General features: G+C 45.3%; 1 protein-coding gene across 4 annotated transcripts in view; it reads left to right on the forward strand.

Annotated features, from left to right (window-relative positions):
* The window catches only part of ST3GAL3 (ST3 beta-galactoside alpha-2,3-sialyltransferase 3), a 191980-nt gene that overhangs the window by 96669 nt on the left and 74398 nt on the right, over positions 1 to 20913 (forward strand). For 3 of the 4 annotated variants that reach the window (XM_059374453.1, XM_059374449.1, XM_059374451.1), the window contains one exon: positions 18186 to 18278. In XM_059374453.1, coding sequence (XP_059230436.1) covers positions 18259 to 18278 — 20 coding nt within the window. In that variant the 5' untranslated portion in view covers positions 18186 to 18258. Of the gene's footprint in view, positions 1 to 309; positions 405 to 18185; positions 18279 to 20913 lie in introns of those variants that run through there. The other variant, XM_059374452.1, reaches the window with a different exon arrangement.

Consider the following 20913-nt stretch of genomic DNA (forward strand, 5'->3'; position numbering starts at 1 on the left):
GAATGGAAAGATAAGTCAGAAGAAATGATCTGTAATGGGTTGGCCAACTTTTTCTGTAAGGGCCAGATGGTTACCATATTAGCCAATGTTGGCTTTATTGTTTCTGTTGCAACTACTCAGCTCTGCTGCTGTAACATAAAAGCAGCCAGGGGCAGCACGTAGACAAATGAGTAGGTCTGTGTTCCAAAGAAATTTCATTTATGGACACTGAAATTTTAATATGATTTTTATGTACCATGAAATAGTCTGATTTTTTTTTTTTTCCTCAGCTATTACAAGTAATTCTTAACTCATGGGCCTCAAGAAAAACAAGATAGTGGATTGGATTTGACCACAAATCCTAGTTGCCTTAATTGAGAGTTCTGCACAGATAGAGCTGCGTGAAAATTGTCTCCCCACCTCAGGTGCATTTCATTCTTGAAATCCTATTACACAGAAATACTCTTAATTAAAATGTTTCTATATCTGATGATTCTCCACAAATCTGGGAGTAGATGTTTTGGATTTTTTTTGAGGGGGGGGTGGGGGTTTCACTATATTCTCTTAATTATATCTCTGTGGAGAAAAATAGTTTAATATTTCTTTTGGGAATTCCCTACTGCTTGTGTTAGAGGACAAAATCACGTGTCAGCACTACAAAAGTTGTTCAGAATAATTACATGCAGTGAGCTGTATGAAACCTTTTAGCTGCAAGCTATGATGTTCAGGAGGGCAATGGTTTTTGGTGGTTAAAACTTTGGGTGTCAGACATGGGATTTTTAAAGCCCAATTCCATGTCTTACTAATTATAATCTTGAGTGAGTTATAAAGTGGGGATAATACTAATCATCCAAGGATACGATTCAGCTTATCTGTGTCTGCTGAACTGGGAAGGGTATAACCCCAAAATGAGACTTGAACCTCAGCTTACCTCCTGCTCCCTGTCCCCAATTTTCATTTTTATTTGCTTATTCACTTAGCAAATATTTCTTTAAAAAAAAATTATTTATTTATTTGAGAGAGAAAGAGTGTGTGTGCGTGAGCAGGGAGAGGTGCAGAGAGAGGAGCAGGCCGGCAGTTCCTCGAAAAGTTAGACGTCGAGCTGCCATTTGACCCAGAGTCCACGCCTGGGACCTCAAGAGAAATGAAAGCCTATGTCCAAACTAAGACTTGTACATAAGTGTTCATAGCAGTATTCTTCCTAACAGCCAAAAAGTGCAAACAGCCCAAACATCAGTCAGCTGATGAATGGGTGCACGGAATGTGGGACTTAGCTAAGCGGGGGTTTCAGCTCAGTGTGGGTAGGTGCCCTGTGCTCTGGAAGGGTCCGGCTGTTGCCAGCATGTGGTGTGCTGTAGTCACCATGTGGGCAAGAGCACGGGACTGGAGTGCTCAGTCTGCTTTCGTAAGGAATTCTCTGTGAAGACACAAAAATACGAAAGCCAAAACCAATCATTTTTAACCTCCAAAGGCTTGTGAAAATGCAGGTCATCTGTGAAAGGCCCACAAACCTGGGACAGTCTAAAATATACCCCGAGGCCTAGTTTGCTGTTTCCTGCACCGCCTTCCAAGTTCCCTATAGATACACCGGGAGACTGTTGATTGAACACGTAGTATATGCCTGATGCTGTACTTGGCACTTTCTGGGTTACCCGTCCTCACCACAGCTGCTTAGAAGACCTCACCAGTCCCGTGGCTTAGATCCCCTGTCATCCGAAGCTGATGACTCCTGAACATATAGTACAAGCCTGGTCCTCCTTACCCTGCTTCAGAATCATTTACCCAGTTGCTTCCTTTACGTGGGTGTATGAGCATCTCACACTTCACAGGTCTAGAACCAAACTCTGGATTCACACCCCATGCTCCAGAATCTTCCCTAACCCAGTACATGGTAACTTCATCCTTCCAGTTGCTTGGGTCAAAAACCTTAGCATCGGGGCGCCTGGGTGGCTCAGAGGGTTAAGCCTCTGCCTTCGGCTCAGGTCATGGTCTCAGGGTCCTGGGATCGAGTCCCGCATCGGGCTCTCTGCTCAGCAGGGAGCCCGCTTCCCCCTCTCTCTCTCTGCCTGCCTCTCTGCCTACTTGTGATCTCTCTTTGTGTGTCAGATAAGTAAATTAAAAAAAAAAATCTTAAAAACAAACAAAGAAACCTTAGCATCATGTTTTTGACACTAACCATCAGCAAAACCTGTCAGCTTTACCTTAAATATCTGGAGATCCAGCCACTTTTCACTCCCTCTTCCACCATCACTCTGTCCAGATAACCACCAGCTCCTACATGATAGCACTCCTGCCTGCTTTCACGCTTGCGTCCTGGTGGGCTAGTTCCACACTTGAAGCCAAAGTGATCCATCCTGTTAAGTGCAAGATAGACTCAGTTCTCCTGTGCTCAGAACTCCCCCAGGGCTCCCCATTTCTCTTGTGAGAGTTTTTACCACTCTCAGCCAAGGTCCTTCCTCGGTCTAGACCCCTGTTATCTTACCACTCCCCCTGTTTATTATGCTATACTGGGCTCCTGACTGTGCCTCCAGGCACATTCCTGCCTCCAACTCTTGGCATTTGCTCAGATCTTTGCCTGGGATGCTCTTCCCAAGACATCTGCAGAGACTGCCTCACCTTTTCAGACCTTAGCTCAAGTGTCCCCTGCTCATCCCACTTAAAGTTGTAACCCTAACCTCTGTTGGCATTCCCCATCCCCCTACTGTGCCATTTTTCTCCGGAGTGTTTCTCCCTGTTGGAAATCTATGTTTTATCTACTTACTTGTCTAGAGGGAGGGCAGATGGAAGGGGTTTGTCTGTTTTTTTCACTACTACATCTTAGCACCTAAAACAGAATTACCAGCACCTGGTAGTTCTCAGGAAACATTTGTTGAATGAATGAATTGGTGGACAATTCTATAAAGTAGGTGGTATTTTTTTTTTTTTTAAGATTTTATTTATTTGAGAAAGAGCAAAAGAGAGAGAGCATGAGAGCAGGGGGAAGGGACAGAGGGAGAGGGAGAAGCAGACTCCCCACTGAGCAAGAAACTTGATGTGGGACTCTGATCCCAAGGACCCTGCGATCATGACCTGAACTGAAGGCAAACACTTTAACTGACCTAGCCACCCAGGCACCCCAGAAATAGGTGGTATTTAAATGCATTTTTTAAAAAGATTTTATTTGTTTAACAGACAGAGATCACAAGTAGGCAGAGAGGCAGGCAGAGAGAGAGAGAGGGGGAAGCAGGCTCCCCTCTGAGCAGAGAGCCCGATGCCGGGCTCCATCCCAGGACCGTGAGATCATGACCTGAGCCAAAGGCAGAGGCTTTAACCCACCGAGCCACCCATGTGCCCCTATTTAAATGCATTTTAACAAATGAGAAAGTCACTGTAGAAATAACTTACCTGTATACAGAAATGGATGTGATCAAGCCAGCATTCAGACCCCTTTCCACCTGGCTTCAGACTTTGTCCTCATCCCACTCTAACATAGAACTTTCTCTTTTTTCCCAAATCCACACTGTCAGTTTGATCCTAAGTAAGTTTCTTAAGGACGGGAGGTAGGAATGTCCCGCTCCCAGGTGTGCTCCCAGTGCCTTGTCCAGTGAATAGTCAATAACTGTGGTAAGTCCATCAAGGACAGAGGAGGAAGATAGAAGACAGAATAGTGCCATCTGTAATAACGGAACCCAGACCCTAAGTCTCAGTATTGGAAGATTTTGGAGGTTTGGGAAGGGCAGGGACGAGGACTGTCACGTGACCCCATCTTTAACCCTGTGCGTCACCATCTCCTGGAGGATCTGTCACGTCAAGAACTGCCCCCACCATCAGGTTGACTGTAGAGAGCATGGGTTCTCTTTAATGCTTTAAAAAAGAGTGGGGGTAGACAAACCATAAGTGACTCTTTTTTTTTTTTTTAAAGATTTTATTTATTTATTTGACAGAGAGAAATTACAAGTACACTGAGAGGCAGGCAGAGAGAGAGAGAGAAGGAAGCAGGCTCCCCGCTGAGCAGAGAGCCCGATGCGGGACTCGATCCCAGGACCCTGAGATCATGACCTGAGCCGAAGGCAGCGGCTTAACCCACTGAGCCACCCAGGTGCCCCCATAAGTGACTCTTAATCTCACAAAACAAACTGAGGGTTGCTCAGGAGAGGGGCGTTGGGAGAAGGGGTGGTGGGGTTATGGACATTGGGGAGGGTATGTGCTATGGTGAGTGCTGTGAAGTGTGTAAACCTGGAGATTCACAGACCTGTACCCCTGGAGATAAAAATATATTATGTTTATAAAAAATTTTAAAAAAGAAAGAGTGAGGGTGGGGCGCCTGGGTGGCTCAGTGGGTTAAAGCCTCTGCCTTCTGCTCGGGTCATGATCTCAGGGTCCTGGGATCAAGCCCCGGAATGGGCTCTCTGCTCAGTGGGGAGCCTGCTTCCTCCTCTCTCTCTGCCTGCCTCTCTGCCTGCTTGTGATCTCTGTCTGTCAAATAAATAAATAAAATCTTAAAAAAAAAAAAAGAGTGGGAGAGAAAACAACAAAAGTCTTTCTTCTTGGTTCCTCTAAGCAAAGCTAAAAATATTTCACTGAAGACGAAAAGAGGACAACAGAGAAACAAGCCCCAAGAGCACAAGAAAGCCAGAAAGGTAGTCTGGTTTGCAAACTACAGCATCCTGCTTCTTTTGTAGATAGCTCAAGCCAGCGCCTCCTTAGTTCACAACAGGAGAGCGCGGCCTGGCAGGATTCGACGGGCTCCTGGCTTCACATCTTCTAGCCTGTTCACAAGCCCCATTGTTCAAAGACTTCCTCCTACACATCCCGGTACCTATGTGATCAAGACCCAAAGAGCCACATCCCTACTTTGCAGCTCTCCTGGGGCTCTCAGCACAGTAGCTCCTCAACCACACTGAATGTTGGAATCACCTGAGGAGCTTAAAACATGACCCATGCCTGCGTCCCACCGGACATGGATTCTAAAGTCATCGGGTTCATGTTTGGCCTGGGTATTGGGATTTTTTAAGCTCTTCAGGTGAGTTCAAAATGGTTCCAAGTTGAGAATCACTGCTCCAAAAGATACCGTCTCCTGTCTGAGGAACTCTGCACTCTCTCAGTTGGTTGATACCAAGAATAAACTCGGGTTTGAGGGCAGCCCTGCCAACACAGAGGAGTCTGTCTACATATGTTGGCTCTCAGCCTAAGTCCTCACCACCGAGAGATTCTGATTTAGCAGGTCAGGAATCAGACTTAGGTGCCTTAGTGTTTAAAAGTTCCCTCAGGTGATTCCTACATGTGAGGGTTGAGAACCATGGAGATATAGCCTTAAGCCTGTCACTATAATAATATCTGAATGTATCATAACTGCAGCAGAATGTAGTAGTAGTTTTATTATGATAGTGGGATTATGGGTACTCTTCCTTTTGAGTTAACATTTTTCGTCTTATCCTCATATCCATTTACAGTGAAAAGATTTGGATGTGCCTTCTTTTCTTTATTTTTTTTCAAACTTTCATTGTGATCTCTAGGTCTCTAAACACTACTTTCAGAAATCTTAAATTAATTTTTGGTTACCAACCCTTTCTTTAGTTTCTCCTTTATGGGCTTTTAAAATCTGAATCAATTTTAAGAGTTTCCTGTACATTCTATTAGCCTATTTAAGTATCCCTTCCTTACCTATAATTTCAGTAAATATTTGTGTAAAGACTTACTGTCTTTGCTGTGCTGTCAAATCCCTAGGAGGTCTGAGGGTGAGGCATGATAAGTCTGGAAGAATGGGCAGACCAAATCATGCAGGGCTTTTGATATAACAGGAAGAAGTTCTGGCTTCATTTTGAAGGCAAAAGATGCCACTGGAGTATTTGAAGTAGGTGAAAAACATAGTTTTGACCTATAGGAAGATGACTTTGACTGCAGAAGGGTAGATGGATTGGAGAGGACAGAAGTATGAAGAGAGATAGTACATAGGAGGCCATCAAAGAAGTAAAAAGCAGGGTGCCTGGGTGGCTCAGTGGGTTAAAGCCTCTGCCTTCGGCCTAGGTCATGATCTCAGGGTCCTGGGATCGAGCCCCGTATCAGGCTCTCTGCTCAGCAGGGAGCCTGCTTCCCCCTCTCTCTCTGCCTGCCTCTCTGCCTACTTGTGATCTCTCTCCCTCTGTCAAATAAATAAATAAAATCTTAAAAAAAAAAAAAGTAAAAAGCAGAATTCAGTAGAGAAAAATCAACAAAACTAAATGCTAGTTCTTTGAAAATATTAATAAAATCAATAAACCTCTAGCTGGGCTAACCAAAAGAGAGAGAGAGAGAGAGAGAGGATACAAATGACTAATATCAGAAATAAAAGGGGCATCGTCATTACTGATCCTCTGGATATTAAAAGGACAATAAAGGAATATTGTGAACAAGTCTGTAAAGGCAGTTTGATAACTTAGGTACAATGGACCAATTCCTTGGAAGACACAAACTTCCAAAACTCACACAAGAAAAAAATAGATCATCTGAATAGCTCTGTTATCTACTAAAGAAATTGAATCAAAATTTAATAACCTTTCAAGACAGAGAACACTGCATTTAGTTGGTTTCACTGATGAATTCTATCAGACGTACAAGGAAGAGATGATACCAATTCTCTACAATCTACAATAGAAACAGAGGAAACACTTCGTAACTTATTTTGTAAAGCTAGCATTATCCTAAAATCAAAACAAGTTGAAGACGCTTTAAGAAAAGGCTGGCTCAGTCAGTAGAGTATGTGACTCTTGATCTTGGTGTTGTGAGTTCAAGCCCCCTATTGGATGTAGAGATTGCTTTTTAAAAAAGAAAGACATTATAAGAACGGAGAACGACAGACCATTTTCTCTTGTGAACATAACATAAGGCTGGCTCAGTCGGTAGAGCATGACTCTTGATCTTGGGGTCATGAGTTCAAGCCCTACATTGGATGTAGGAGACTGTTTAGAAAAGAAAAGAAATAAAAAGACATTATAAGAAAGGAAAACTATAGGGCTTCTGGGTGGCTCAAAGGGTTAAGCCTCTGCCTTTGGCTCAGGTCATGATCTCAGGGTCCTGGGATGGAGCCCCGCATCTGGCTCTCTGCTCAGCAGGGAGCCTGCTTCCCCCCTCTCTCTCTGCCTGCCTCTCTACCTACTTGTGATCTCTCTTTGCCAAATAAATAAATAAAATTTTTTTTTAAAAAAGGAAAACTATAGACTGTTCTCTCTCATGAACGTAACATAAAGATCCTCAAGAAAATATTAGCATACTGAATGTATATTCATTGTATAAAAAGAATCAAATACTGCAACTAAGTGGGAATCAGATACTACAACTAAGAATCAAATACTACAACTACAAATACTACAACTAAGAATCAAATACTACAACTAGGTGTGCAAGACTGATTCCACATCAGAAAATCGGTGACTGTATTCCATCCCATCATCAGGCAAAGGGGAAAATTTCATGATCATATCTATAAGACATAGGAAAAGCATTTGATACAATCCAATATCCAATTATGATTTTAGAAAAAAGAGTCAGCAAACCAGTAGTAGAGTATGATAAAGAACACCTACAAAAAACCAGGCAGTTAACATGCTGAATGATGAGAAAACTAGATGTATTCCCCCAAGACTGGGCAAAGGCAGGAATGTCCCCTTTCACCAATCCTTTCCAGTATAATACAGTAACCGCCAGCTAATTCAAGTAAAAAGAAAGAAAAGAAAAGAAATTAAAAGGCATAGAGATGGGGAATGACGACATAAAACTGTCTCTTTTCACAGATGACATGATTGTCTCTGTAGAGAAACCCAGAGACTTGTCAAAACACTCCCGAAGCGCATTAGCAAGTATAGCAAGGCCATAGGATAGGAGATTGATAATACACACAAGTCAATCTTTTCCAGTATACCAGCAATAAGCAATTAGAATTTGACATTAAAAACACAGTATCAGGGGCGCCTGGGTGGCTCAGTGGGTTAAGCCGCTGCCTTCAGCTCAGGTCATGATCTCAGGGTCCTGGGATCGAGTCCCACATTGGGCTCTCTGCTCAGTAGGGAGCCTGCTTCCTCCTCTCTCTCTTTTTCTGCCTGCCTCTCTGCCTACTTGTGATCTCTGTCTGTCAAATAAATAATAAAATCTTTAAAAAAAAAAAAAACCACAGTATCATCGAAGAAGCACTGCGACAGTGGAGGCAGAGAGCGGAGTGATGCATCCACAAGCCCAGGAACACCAAGGGTTGTCAGCTGCTGCAGAGGAGCCCAGAGCAGATCCTCCCTCAGAGCGTCTAGAAGGAACTGCCTGAGGAAACCACCTTGAGTTTGAACTTCTGGCCTCTGGAACTGTGAGAGGATAAGTTACTGTTTTAAGCTTCCCTGCCCTGTGCCTTTGGGGTAATTTGTGGTGGCAGCCCCAGGAGCCTGATAGTGGGAGAAAGGAAGAAGTGCCAGGCAGGAGACCAGTGGCACAAATGCTTAGGGGTGCCAGGAAGGCCTGCTCTGCTTTGGGAAGAGGCTGAAGATGTCCATCAGAGATGCCCAGACCTGCATGCCTATCTTTGATGTAGTTATGACACCTGTGGTGCATAGCTGTTTCCTACTAGGTCATAAAACTAGACTGTGACCCTCTGGAGGATAGCAAAGTCACATGCTTTAATTATTCCAATGTAAACTTTGGATTAGCAGAAACTGATGACATCTATACTAATTACTAATAGTATATTGCATGCCCACTAAGCACCAGCCTTATATACATTCTCTCTTTCAGTCCTCACCTCTAAGGTAGGTACCATTATTATCCCTGCTTTGCAAGTAAAAACTCAGGCCTTCAAAGAATTGCTGCATCTGGGAAAACAAACCCAATAGCTCCCATGTAAAAAAAAAAATTGATCAGTCAATCAATAAAAACACAGCATCATTTACATAGCACACACATGCAAAGAAAGACTTAGGTATAAATCTAACTACACACACATACCTATTGGCAGGGGTTTGGAGACAGCCAAGTGAGTTGGAGAAAATAAGCCAAGTAAGAAAAATGAAAGGGAACAGTTTTTTTTTTTTTTTAAATATTTTATTTATTTATTTGACAGACAGAGATCACAAGTAGGCAGAGAGGCAGGCAGAGAGAGAGGAGGAAACAGGCTTCCTGCTGAGCAGAGAGCCCGACGCGGGGCTCGATCCCAGGACCCTGGGATCATGACCTGAGCCGAAAGCAGAGGCTTTAACCCACTGAGCCACCCAGGCGCCCCTTTTTTTTTTTTTTTTTTTTTTTTTTAATATGAAAGGGAACAGTTTTTTCCTCAGTAGATTAGTGAAATGGTAATTCAGATGATCTAGAAGTAGTAAAAGCAGAAATCAAGCATTAGAACAGAAGCAGCCACTGACATTTCTGTAACTTTGCAAAGAATGCTCTGACCTACATTGTTGCAGGAAATCATTTGATCTTTCTATCCATTCTAGAAAATAAGTGTTATTACAGCTGTTGTAAGAGTTGAGGAAACCAATTACCTCTTACCCGAGGTTACACAACTAGTAAGTAGAAGAGCTAGTTACTTCAACTCAAGTCTTTTTATCTTTCTGCCCATTGTTCTTTATATCAAAGAAAGCAAGAGCTTTGGGAAGAGCAGAAGATGGATTTTAGACTCAGTTTGTCTCGTCAAAAACGAGAATAATACTTACCTTAAAGTAGGGCTGCACCAAGGGTATGCAGAGCCCCAGCTAAAAATATTTTTTTAAGATTTTACTTATTTATTTGACAGAGAGCATGAATGAGCACAAGCAGGGGAAGTGGGAGTGGGAGAAGCAGGATCCCCACTGAGCAGGGAGTCTCATGTGGGGCTCGCAGCACCCTGGGACCATGACCTGAGCTGAAGGCAGATGCTTAACAGCTGAGCCACCCAGGCGGCCCCTGGCTAAATATCTTTGTAACACCTCTGGTATATAAACGTGTTGATAGCTCCCCATGCGATACAGTGATTTACTGATGAGGATTTAGAACGATAAGGAAAGAAGAGATGCTTATGTATTTGTTTATTGCCCTTTCAGGTCACATGAACGTTCTTCACAGTATCCAGATGCCATCTCTTTTCTGTTCAGGTTCAGGCATCTCTTCATGTATTTTATTGTCCAGTGCATCATTCCTGGCTAAGTCACACCTCCTGCCACAAGAAAAAACGAATAATACTATTACTATCCTCAGTACCTCGGCTCTCTGGAACCGGCTTTTGTTGTTGTTGTTTTAAGATTTATTTATTTTAGAGAGAAAGCATGCATGGTGGAAGGGGCAGAGGGCAAGGGAGGAAGAATCTCAAGCAGACTCCCTGTGGAGCGTGGAACCTGATGTGGGGCTGGATCTCATGACCTCGCGCTCGACCTGAAATCAAGAGCCAGATGCTGAACTGACTGAGGCACTCAGGTGCCCCAGCATTTGACAGATCTCCATATCCATTTATAATAAAAACTCTCAACACATGGGAATAGAGGGAATTTACCTCAACATAATAAAGATCATATATGACAAACCCACAGTGAACATTGTCAACAGTAAAAAGCTGAAAGCTTTTCCTCTAAGATCAGGAACAAGATAGGGAGGTTCACTCTCACCACCTTTATTCATCATAGTGTTAGAAGTCCTAGCCCAGAGTGTTAGGGAAGAAGAAGAAAGGCATCCAGAGCAGAAAGGAAGAAGTGAAAGTGCCTATATTTGCAGACGATGTGATATTATATAGAGAAGATTCTAAAGACTCCACCAAAAAACCATGTGAACTGATAAATGGATTCAGTAAAGTTGCAGGATACAAAATCAGTACACAAAGATCAGTTGCACTTTAATACAGCATTAACTGTCGGTAAGAGAAATTCCTTAAAAATCCATTTACCTCAAAAAGAATAAAAGACTTAGAAATAAATTCAGCCAAAGAGGTGAAAGACCTGTACCACTGAAGACTATGAGACTTTGATGAAAGAAATTGAAGAAGGCAGAAATAAATGGAAAGATATACGCTGCTCTTGGATTGGAAGAATGAATTACATACCACTCAAAGCAATCTACAAATTCAAATTCAATGCAAGCCCTATCAGAATTTATCATTTGAAATTTTGTAGTGTTAAAAATAGAATAGTACATCTTCCAAATATGTCTTCTCTTGGACTCTACACCCAGATGCCTGGATTTCAGGGCTGTACAGCCTTAGAAGACTATGGTAAAGCTAAATGAATAATCAGGTCAACTATTAGTGTATGGTTAATGCTCAGTAAATGTTAGTTTCCATGTTCTTTCCACTACCACCCTGAAAGAGGATGTGGTTATTTTGTTTTGTTTTGTTTTGTTTTTTTAAGAAATGTAGAAACAAAATTGAATTGGAGCAGTTGCCACAGATCCCTGATGGGGAGTCTCTGTGAGCATTTCGTCTACAGCTCAGGCTAAAGCACTTGCAAGAGCTTACAGGAGAGCACCCTCCCAGCCAAAAGGAAAGAAATGACCGAGGTCGTGGAGACAAAAGTAAACTGCAATAATGTCAGCTCCAAAATCACTGATCAAACAGCAGAGTGGCCTGGTTCATTGAAAAGGGATTACAGTGCAAAGTAGCAAGGGCTGAAAGGCAGGTCCTCTAGAGCTAAGAAATACCACCAATTCCAGATGGCTCAGATGAAGCCATCCCTCTGCCTTAAAGCAACGAGAGAGACAGAGGACAGTGCTGCCAAGTTTATTATAGATCACTGTAAATGGGGCCCAAACTATGGGAGCCCTAGCCTCCATTGGCGTTCACGAGAGCAAAGGGTCAGTAATGTCCAGGGCACAGTGGACTGGCCACCCCCAGATGTGGGTGAATGAAGACACTGATGATAATGCAGGAGGAGCCAGCAGACCTGTAATAATGCAGCTAGTTGGAAAAGGCGGTCGGAAGAGATAGAAGTTATCCTTAAGGAGGGAAGTTGCATCTTGGAGCTGAAAGGACCTACAGCAGTGTTAAGTAGCCTTTCTTTCACTAGTCTGACTTCAGAAAGAAAAATGAAAATGTGTAATGACAGAATAGGGCTGCTAAAGCTAACCTAAGCTGCTGCGGCCACTTCCCAAGTCATGTTCTGGACACGGGTCTCTGGTAGCTGGGGAAATACATCTTTTTTTTTTTTTTTCCCTGTGTTCCAAGATTCATTGTTTATGCACCACCCCCAGTGCTCCGTGCAATATGTGTCCTCCTCAATACCCACCAGCGGGCTCACCTAACCCCTCACCCCACCCCCCACAAAACCCTCAGTTTGTTTTTCAGAGTCCAGTCTTTCATGGTTCATCTCCCCCTCCGATTTCCCCCAACTCACTTCTCTCCATCTCCCCATGTCCTCTGTGTTATTCCTTATGCTCCACAAGTAAGTGAAACCATATAATTGACTCTCTCTGCTTGACTTAAGAAATGCATCTTCATCAGGACGGTGAGGGAGGATAGCATTGAAGAAGCGGTGGTGGGGCTAGCTCAGGGCTGAGGGTTCTTTTTTTTCTTTTTTTAAAGATTTTATTTATTTATGTGAGAGAGAGCATGAGAGGGGAGAAGGTCAGAGGGAGAAGCAGATTTCCCATGGAGCTGGGAGTCTGATGCAGGACTCAATCCCAGGACTCTAGGATCATGACCTGAGCTGAAGGCAGTTGCCTAACCAACTGAGCCACCCAGGCACCCCTGCTCTGAGGGTTCTTATCTGATGGTAATATTGGCTAGCTCTGATTAAATTGCTCTACTGGCTGGAAAGGACACTACTGTTTATTCACTGCTGCTAGTCAGGCAGTGTGTCAGGTGTTACCTACACTGTCTGGTTCCATGGTCAGGACCAGTTCCTGAACTCTATGGCAGTGAGCTGGGGGCCGAATGAAGGAGGAGACATAGCAGGGGACTGATCTGATTTCTGTCCTCTCAGAGAAGGTTTTGGAAATTAGTTCATTGCTCACAAGATGCCTGTCACTGGACTTGAGAGGCCCAGGAAGAATCCTCACAGTCCCATCTCCATTTCTCACATCCATCACCACATCTCCCCCACACTTTCTGCTAATTAACCTTCCAACTAGTCAAGGTAACCAGTTGAGTTCACGCCAACAAACATTTTGTTGGGTGTTTCCGTACTCTGTGCCGTGCATGGTGCCCAGGTGCTCTGCACCAGGCTGAGTTTTCATGGTCTAGGAGAGAAGTCTCATTTAAAGGGACATTTACTCTTCGTTGTAACTGGTGATGGGCCAGAACGAGGTCCCAGCCATTATTGTGTCCCTAGTCCCAGGCCAGTGTCCTGCAGTGTCCCACAACAAGGCTGTTACAGTGAGCGTGTATTGAGAGAAAACTAAGTGCCAGCCGTTATACTAAGCACTTTATTCTCTCTCTTTTTTAAAATAAGTAATGTTAGCAATTTTATTCAAAATCATCAAAAACTGGAAGGAGCCAAGATACCTGTCAAGGTGAATGGATACACAAAGTGTATCCATACAATTAAATAATATTCAGTGGCAAAAACAAATGAACTATTAAGCCACACAAAGACCTGGATACAGTTTATTTGTTGTTGTTTCTGTTTTTGCTGTTTTTGTATTTTTTGGTTATGTCTTTTTTTTTTTTTAAGTTTATATTTTAATTCCAGTTACTTAAAAGCATTTTATTCTTAGCCTAACCCTCAGGACGGTTGTGTGAGTACCATCCCAGTTTTTAAAGATGTGGCCGTGAAGGCACAGAGCAAATCCGTAGTGTGGCCAAAGTCATGCAGCTAGGAAGGGTGGAGCCAGGACACAAGTCCGAGCAGAGTGACTCGCCTGCAAATGTTTGTTGAGCGAATGCGTGAACGAGTAAATGAGAGGGATGGAGGGGAGGGGGCAGGAAAGAGCATGGCAACAAGTGAGCCAGCTAGGGTGAAAGTAGGCTGGGTGAAATGAGGTCTGTAGGCAGGTGGGTTGGTTCTGCTGGGGAGGGAAATGGGTGCAAAGGTGACGAGGCAGTCGCTGGCCAGGGTCGGGAGGGGCAAGCAGAGGAAGGCCAGCCCTTCTTCTTTTGTATTAGGTCTGTCCCCCTCCTCCCCACTCCCTACCTCCTCAAGGACAGTTGTCCTATAGCTGTCCTGTCTCTTGACACATCAGGAGTTGCCCTCTTATTCCAGCCAAATGACAAACGTGCTAAACTGTCTCTTAACCTCAAAAAACATCTTTCCCGGCTTCCTCCCGTCATCTGTTGCCGCATTTCTCTGTTTCCCCTTAGAGCAAAAACAGTAGTCTCTGTTCCGCGACTCCACTCGTTCTCTTTTCCCTTAAACCCAGTGAAATCAGCCTTCCACCCCCACTCTCCAGGGAACCAGCTCTTTCAAGGTCAGGAGTAACCTCTGTGTTGTCAAAGCCAGCTGTCCAGCAAGTGGCCACACCTTGCCAGGCCTTCCACTGTGTTCCATGCAGGTGGTTCCTGTGTCCTCCTTGAAATGCTCCTGGCCTTTGGCAACGGAGAGAGCACTGACTCTCTCCAGATTAGCGTTCTGTCTCGTGGACTGCCCCTTCCAGTCTTTCCTTACCTCCCCAGCATTGATCCCTAAATGCACTCTCCTACTGGGCATCCTTCAGGGACGCGCCCCTATCACAGAATCCAAACCGGAGCGAGGCATTCGGAGCCTCCATGATCTGGATGCCTGCCTCTGCCACCTCGCGTTTCACATAACCGTGTGTGGTGCTCTAGGGGATGGCCAGCCCCTCCGGGGGTGCTTTCTCACCACATCCTCCCAAGATCCTTGGGAACTGAGTGGTTCCAATTTGCAGATGAGCAGGATGAGAATCAGATTTTCCATCACTTGCCCAAGGTCACACAACTTGCTGGTGACCTCTGGGAAAGTGTCTCGTTCCAGATCCTGTGCTCTTCCCACTTAGAACCTCTGCGCGGCCTGATCCTTAAACTCAGTGCTGCTGGGTGAGGCAGGGGAGTGGAAGTGTGGTTCCTTTTCTTGGGTTCCAGTCTGTCCGCCTGGCTTTCCTCTTGAGTGCAGTGGTTCGCACTCTTCACCCCAGGGGCTTGGTAGTCACTTTTGCAGGACAATGGGTGCTCTTACTGGTTGAAATGCTAAATCTCCCAAAATGAAAGGCCAGCTGGAGAGTATGAGAAGAACAAGGGCTGAATGATCTGATCAGACATCTGTGGGGGCCTCCTGGCATTTGGAGTGTGAGTGCCTTAGAGAAACTAACTATTCTGGCCGGAGGGAGTTGGCGACTGTTAATCTTGGTGGTTTTGACCGCTAACTGCCCCAGAGGTCCCAGCCTGCTGTATGACTCAGAATCCCCAACACTCCCCCTATTCTTCTCTCCCTGGGGTAGTCAGGAGGCCACTGCTAAGGCATTTTAATTTGGTAATAACTTGACCTGGCCCACTGTCCTCGGGGCTATATGTTCTAAAAGTTACTGTCGTCTTTTAAATGGGGGTTGATTTAGAACTGCTCATCCTCATCGTTGGGCTACCTTGCACTCTCATGGGAAGAGCCTTCCCGGCTGGGTTCTGGCTTCCCTTTGCTCCAGCTGGCCAGTGTCCCCCGCTCTTCTCCACGATAGATGACCTGAGTCTGCAGACCTGGGACCGCCCATGGCCCTTATTCCTGAAGCATCTCGCCAGAGGTTGACAGTGTAAACCAGACATAGGAGATACGTGGCCAAAGGCTTTCTCTTGTCGTGTATACATTTCTGTGGGGCAATGTGTTTGAGGGGCAACTGCAGTCCTGTGATGGCGCTTACCATGGTCCGCGCTGTGGTGGCGCCATGCTGGGAGCTTGTGCCCTGCTGTCTGCCACTTCCCTAGCTGTAGGATCTTGGATAAGTCTTCAGTGTGAGACCTTCTGGAACTGAGAAAGAACACAGGAACGGTTAGAAGGCAGGCATACAGATGGCAGGGGGTTGGGAGGCACGGGTAGGAGGAACTCATGACACCTCGCTGCTTGTCTACACACTTTCAAATAGCGGTGTGAGGTCTTCTTGACTCTCTTCTCTACCCCTCTCTACCAGCGCTGACCACTTCCGTGCTGCCCGCGGACTCGGCTCTTCCCCGTGTGATGGCGCTTACCATGGTCCGCGCTGTGGTGGCGCCATGCTGGGAGTTCGTGCCCTGCTGTCTGCTACTTCCCTAGCCGTAGGATCTTGGATAAGTCTCTGTCTTTCTGAGCTCCTGTGTAAATTAATAACTGAGAGGACCTACTCACATGACTGTTGAAGACCTGAAAAAAAAAAAATCTTTCAGTCCCTGTGCCTTGTCTGAGAGCTTCCTGCAAGGTCATCGATTGTGCTGGAGTGTAGATTTCATTTCGGAAATACAGTTGCTCACATAAGAAAATAGTTACGTAAATTCTCTTGTTAAACCTTTGACTCTCCTTTGCCTACCAAATAAAGTCTCAGCGCTGGCTTAGCGCTGGGCATTTGCATCTGCATTTCTGGCTTCACATTTCATTGGTAGGAAAGGCTATATATATATATATATATATATATATGTAGACTTCTGGAAGAAATTGCACATGGATACAGCTGAGTTTATCTAAATTCAGTGAGCAGTTACTCTGTGCCAGGCCCTGGGCTAGGCCCATAGGGGCACACGAGTGAATCACACATGACACACGCTAGCGGTGGCATCATCGTTCCCGGCTCTTCAGTCCAGGCGCCAGCTCTCTTCCCCCCAGACCTGCCCCACCCAGTTCCTGCAGAAGGCAGCCCCGAGGGGAGACCTACCATGGGGCCCCAGCTCGGTGGAGCAGCTGGGCATCAGTGTGTTGGCAGCGGGCCCAAGGGTGGAGGCGGGGGGGAAGGGGTTTGGGCCTGGGAACTGGCAGCCTGCCAGGGCTCCCTCAGGTGCCTCAGCACGCAGGGCCTCCAGCCTTGCAGCCACTGAATGTGTCCTGTTCTTCCACTGTGGTTTCCTCAGGACTGCACTGGCAAGAATTTTTGGTGGCAGAGCAGGGACTCCAGCCCCATGGAGAGCACATAAGGACATCAAAGCCCAAAGATATAAAGGGATTTGACTGTAGTTGCTGCCACAAAATCAGAGCTGGGACACACAAGTCCTCTGAAAAAAATATCCCGCAGATATTCAGCAAACACTCTGGGTTGTGGGCTCCTGAGATTGTCTTATTTCTGGTACAAGTTCGTGAGACTGTAGCAGAGTCATGTTGCTCTGTCAGAAAATTACAGACATCTGAGACGCCTGGGAGGCTCAGTTGGTTAAGCTGCTGCCTTCGGCTCGGGTCATGATCCCAGGGTCCTGGGATCGAGTCCCGCATCGGGCTCCTTGCTCAGTGGGGAGCCTGCTTCTCTCTCTGCCTCTGCCTGCTGCTCTGCCTGCTTGTGTTCTCCCACACACACACTCTCTCTCTCTCTCTCTCTCTCTAATAAATAAAATCTTAAAAAAAAAATTACAGACCTCTTCTGTGGGCCCGTCGCTGGAGATGCAGGGTTAAATCAGACTCCAGCTTTGGGAATTCACAGCTTAATGAGGGAGGCGCACTCCCAGCAATTCTAGTACAATACGGCATATAATGTGGGTGGCAGGGGGACGGACTGTAGGGCACAGGGGAGGCATTTAGCCCAACCTGGGGGTCAGGGGATTTCTCCCAGTGGAGTGGAGACCTGAACTTAGTTGTGAAGGACCAGTAGGCGTAGCTAGGTGGAAAGGGGCAAGGAAGAACATTCCAGGCACAGAGAATGGGAGAGCAGGAGAGCATCTATAACTAAACATCTGATCTCGACAGCTGTAGCCCCAAAATATTCTTGGCTGTAGGACACTGAGAGTGGGTTCCCACTGGCTGGGTCCTAGTACGTCTGTGTGGAGAGAATAGAGGCAGGCGTGGCTGGTGTATCAGGCCCCACAATGAAGCCTAAGAGGTCGGTGCCTGTGACTGTCAAAGCCCCGGCTGCTCTTCCCCTAGGTCTTGGGACTCCACTTGCCCGGCCTGGAAGCCTGGATGGAATTCCTGCTTTCCTTGGGATTAAGCTTGCTGCAAAGAATCTGTGCAAAACCAATGAGTTCCTTTTACCAAATTCTGTAAGAGGGGCGTTGCTAATTTATTCCTTTAGGCCTTTGGGTTTAGGATTTCTACCCCCCACCCCATCCCCCAGAAGTGTTGGTGTAGAAAAGAGGCTGAAAGCCTGATTGCTGAGAATGAAGCTTTATTCAACGTTTTAAAAAACCCACAGCTCTTCAAGAACTAATACCCCACTGATTGCTCAGTGCCTGGCAAACTGTGACTTTCCTTCTCTTCCCATAGGCCTGCTGAGTTAGCTACCAAGTACGCAAACTTTTCAGAGGGAGCTTGCAAGCCTGGCTATGCTTCAGCCCTGATGACTGCCATCTTTCCCCGGTAAGTGCTTCCCTTTCTTCCCGCGGCCCAGGATGTGCTCGGAGAATGTGAGATTCTGTTGTAACTCACCTCTATGTCCTAGAGTCTGTGGGTGCCTGGAAAGGGCTTGTTTCGGTGGTTCCTATGCCAGTCCTACTCTCTGCCCTTGCTGTACCTTACCCACATCCTGCCTCTGGGAGCTTCCACCTGCCAGCATAGCCTGTCTCTGTGGAGGGGAGGGAGCGGGTCGAACCTTCGTGGCTGCTCCTTGGAAGCCAGGTAGCTAGGGGCAGCCAGACAAGGCTACCCAGCACAGAGGCTTCGAGCCACATATCAAAACTACGTGGCTTCAGGGAAACGTATCTAAGTAAAGCAGGGAACAAAGAGGAGTTTCAGAGGCTGGCTGTTCTAGCACCTTCTCTCTTTGTCCATTTTGCATTCTGGCGTTCCTGATTTCCTGATACCATGCTTGCTGAAGGAAACCATGCCAAACCCTGGGCGTCCCTTTCACTACTGCTGAAGGGCCTTACTTACATATCTGCTTTTTCCTCTTGGGTTTTCTTTCCGCGAAGCCATGGTATAGAGACGGTACTGACATGCCAGGATGGACTTTGCAGCCCGGGGTGCCAAGACTATCGGGGTCATTTTGTTCCTTTGGAAAGTTCTTGGAGTGTCTGACTTAGAGTGGCTAGAGGAAAAGCTGCCCAGGACCCTCTGGGAGTCGGGTTGTGGCACTTGTGCCACAGGGAGGAGCTCTGGAGGTGGCAGTGGCCTCTTGGGGTATGATCTGTTCACTGTGGGAATGGTTTGCATCCCATCACTGAGCAGGCTGAGGTTAGGGCACACAACGTGCCTGGAGAGGAATGCTGAGAAACAGCTTGCCTGAAAGTAAATCCAGAATATTCAGTTTTTATGCTTTTTTTTTTTTTAAGATTTTATTTATTTATTTGAGAGAGAGCATGCACATGCGTGAGTTGGGGGGAGGGACAGAGGGAGAAGCACAAGCAGACTCCCTTTGAGCAGAGAGCCCGATGCAGGGCTCCATCCCAGGACCTTGAGATCATGATCTGAGCCAAAGACAGACTCTTAACGGACTGAGCCACCCATGCGCCCCACTCCTTTTCTATCTCTAATGTGAGCAACCCAAGCTTGGCTCCTTGTCTAAAACAGGAGCTCTGCTGGCTGAGTATCTGGTGTCCCGATGGAAATCTCTCTGTCCAGGGTGTACCTTCTGACTTTATTCCAAACAATATTTTCCCCCCATCTATGTATTGAGCACCTCTAAAGTGTCTGGTGCTACAAACATTTGTAGGCTTACTTGACTCAGTCTGCTGGGCCAGACACCCGTGAGTTTTTCTTGACCTGGATATAGGCGTGGTTTGTCTTTTTTTTTTTTTTTTTTAACTTTTTCTAATTGAAAGTAATACAAGCATCTGGTTAAAGAAATAATAACTGAAAATGTGCAAAAGGGTATATACTCCTGCTCCAGATCCCTGCCCCAGAGACAGCCAGGGGTACCGTAAATAGAGCATCATGTTTATTGTTTTGTATCTTGCTTTTTGCTCCTAATAATATATGTTAGAGATTATCCTCTTACCAGCATATATGGTAATCTTATTTGTATGATTGTATAGCATACGATTGTATGGCTATATCATAATTTTTTTAAAAGTAAGATTTATTGAAGTTTAATTTACATGCATTAAAATTGACATTTTGATATAGTTATAGGAGTTTTGATAAATGCATACGTTTGAGCAACCACTACAACAGTCCACCAGAACATTTCCAACATCAGCCCCTGAAATTTCCCTTGACTGCTTTGTAGTTAACCATTCCCCTGACCCCCAGACCCTTACAACCACTGATCAGTTTTCTGTTCCTGGAGTGTCTCCAGAATGTATATTAATGGAATCACATAGTGGGAAGCCTTTTGATGGTGCCTTTTTCATTTAGTATAATGTATTTGAGATTCACATGTGTGTTGTGTGTATCATTTGTTCCTTTTTACTGCTGAATGGCATTCTGTTGTATGGATGTAACATAGTGTGTTCATCTGTTCACTAGGCAAAAGACATTGGGGTAAGTTCTAGTTTGGAGTGATTATAATGAAAGCCATTTGTAATAGGGTGTATGTTTAACTCTACAGGAGATTGCCAAACTGTTTTCCAAATTGACTGTGTTTTGCTTTCCTGCCATCAATGTTGAAGAGTTCCGGTTGCTCCACATCTCTGCCATCAGTGTTTTGAGTTGTAGCTATTCTAATTTATAGTGATACCTGACTGTGGTTTTAATATGCATTCTACGAATGACTAAGGATATTCAGTTTCATTTTCATGTGCTTATTTGGCATTCTTTTTTTTTTTTTTTTAAGATTTTTTGATGTATTTATGTGACAGAGAGAAAGCGATCACAAGTAGGCAGAGAGGCAGGCAGAGAGAGGAGGGAAGCAGGCTCTCCACTGAGCAGAGAGCCCGATGTGGGGCTTGATCCCAGGACCCTGGGATCATGACCTGAGCTGAAGGCAGGGGCTTAACCCACTGAGCCACCCAGGCGCCCTGGCATTCTTTTTTTTTTTTTTTTTTTTAATAGATTTTATTTTATTTCAGTGTTCCAAAATTCATTGTTTATGCACCACACCCGGTGCTCCATGCAA

This window comes from Mustela nigripes, chromosome 14 (assembly GCF_022355385.1).
Source record: "Mustela nigripes isolate SB6536 chromosome 14, MUSNIG.SB6536, whole genome shotgun sequence".
NCBI classification, from domain to species: domain Eukaryota; kingdom Metazoa; phylum Chordata; class Mammalia; order Carnivora; family Mustelidae; genus Mustela; species Mustela nigripes.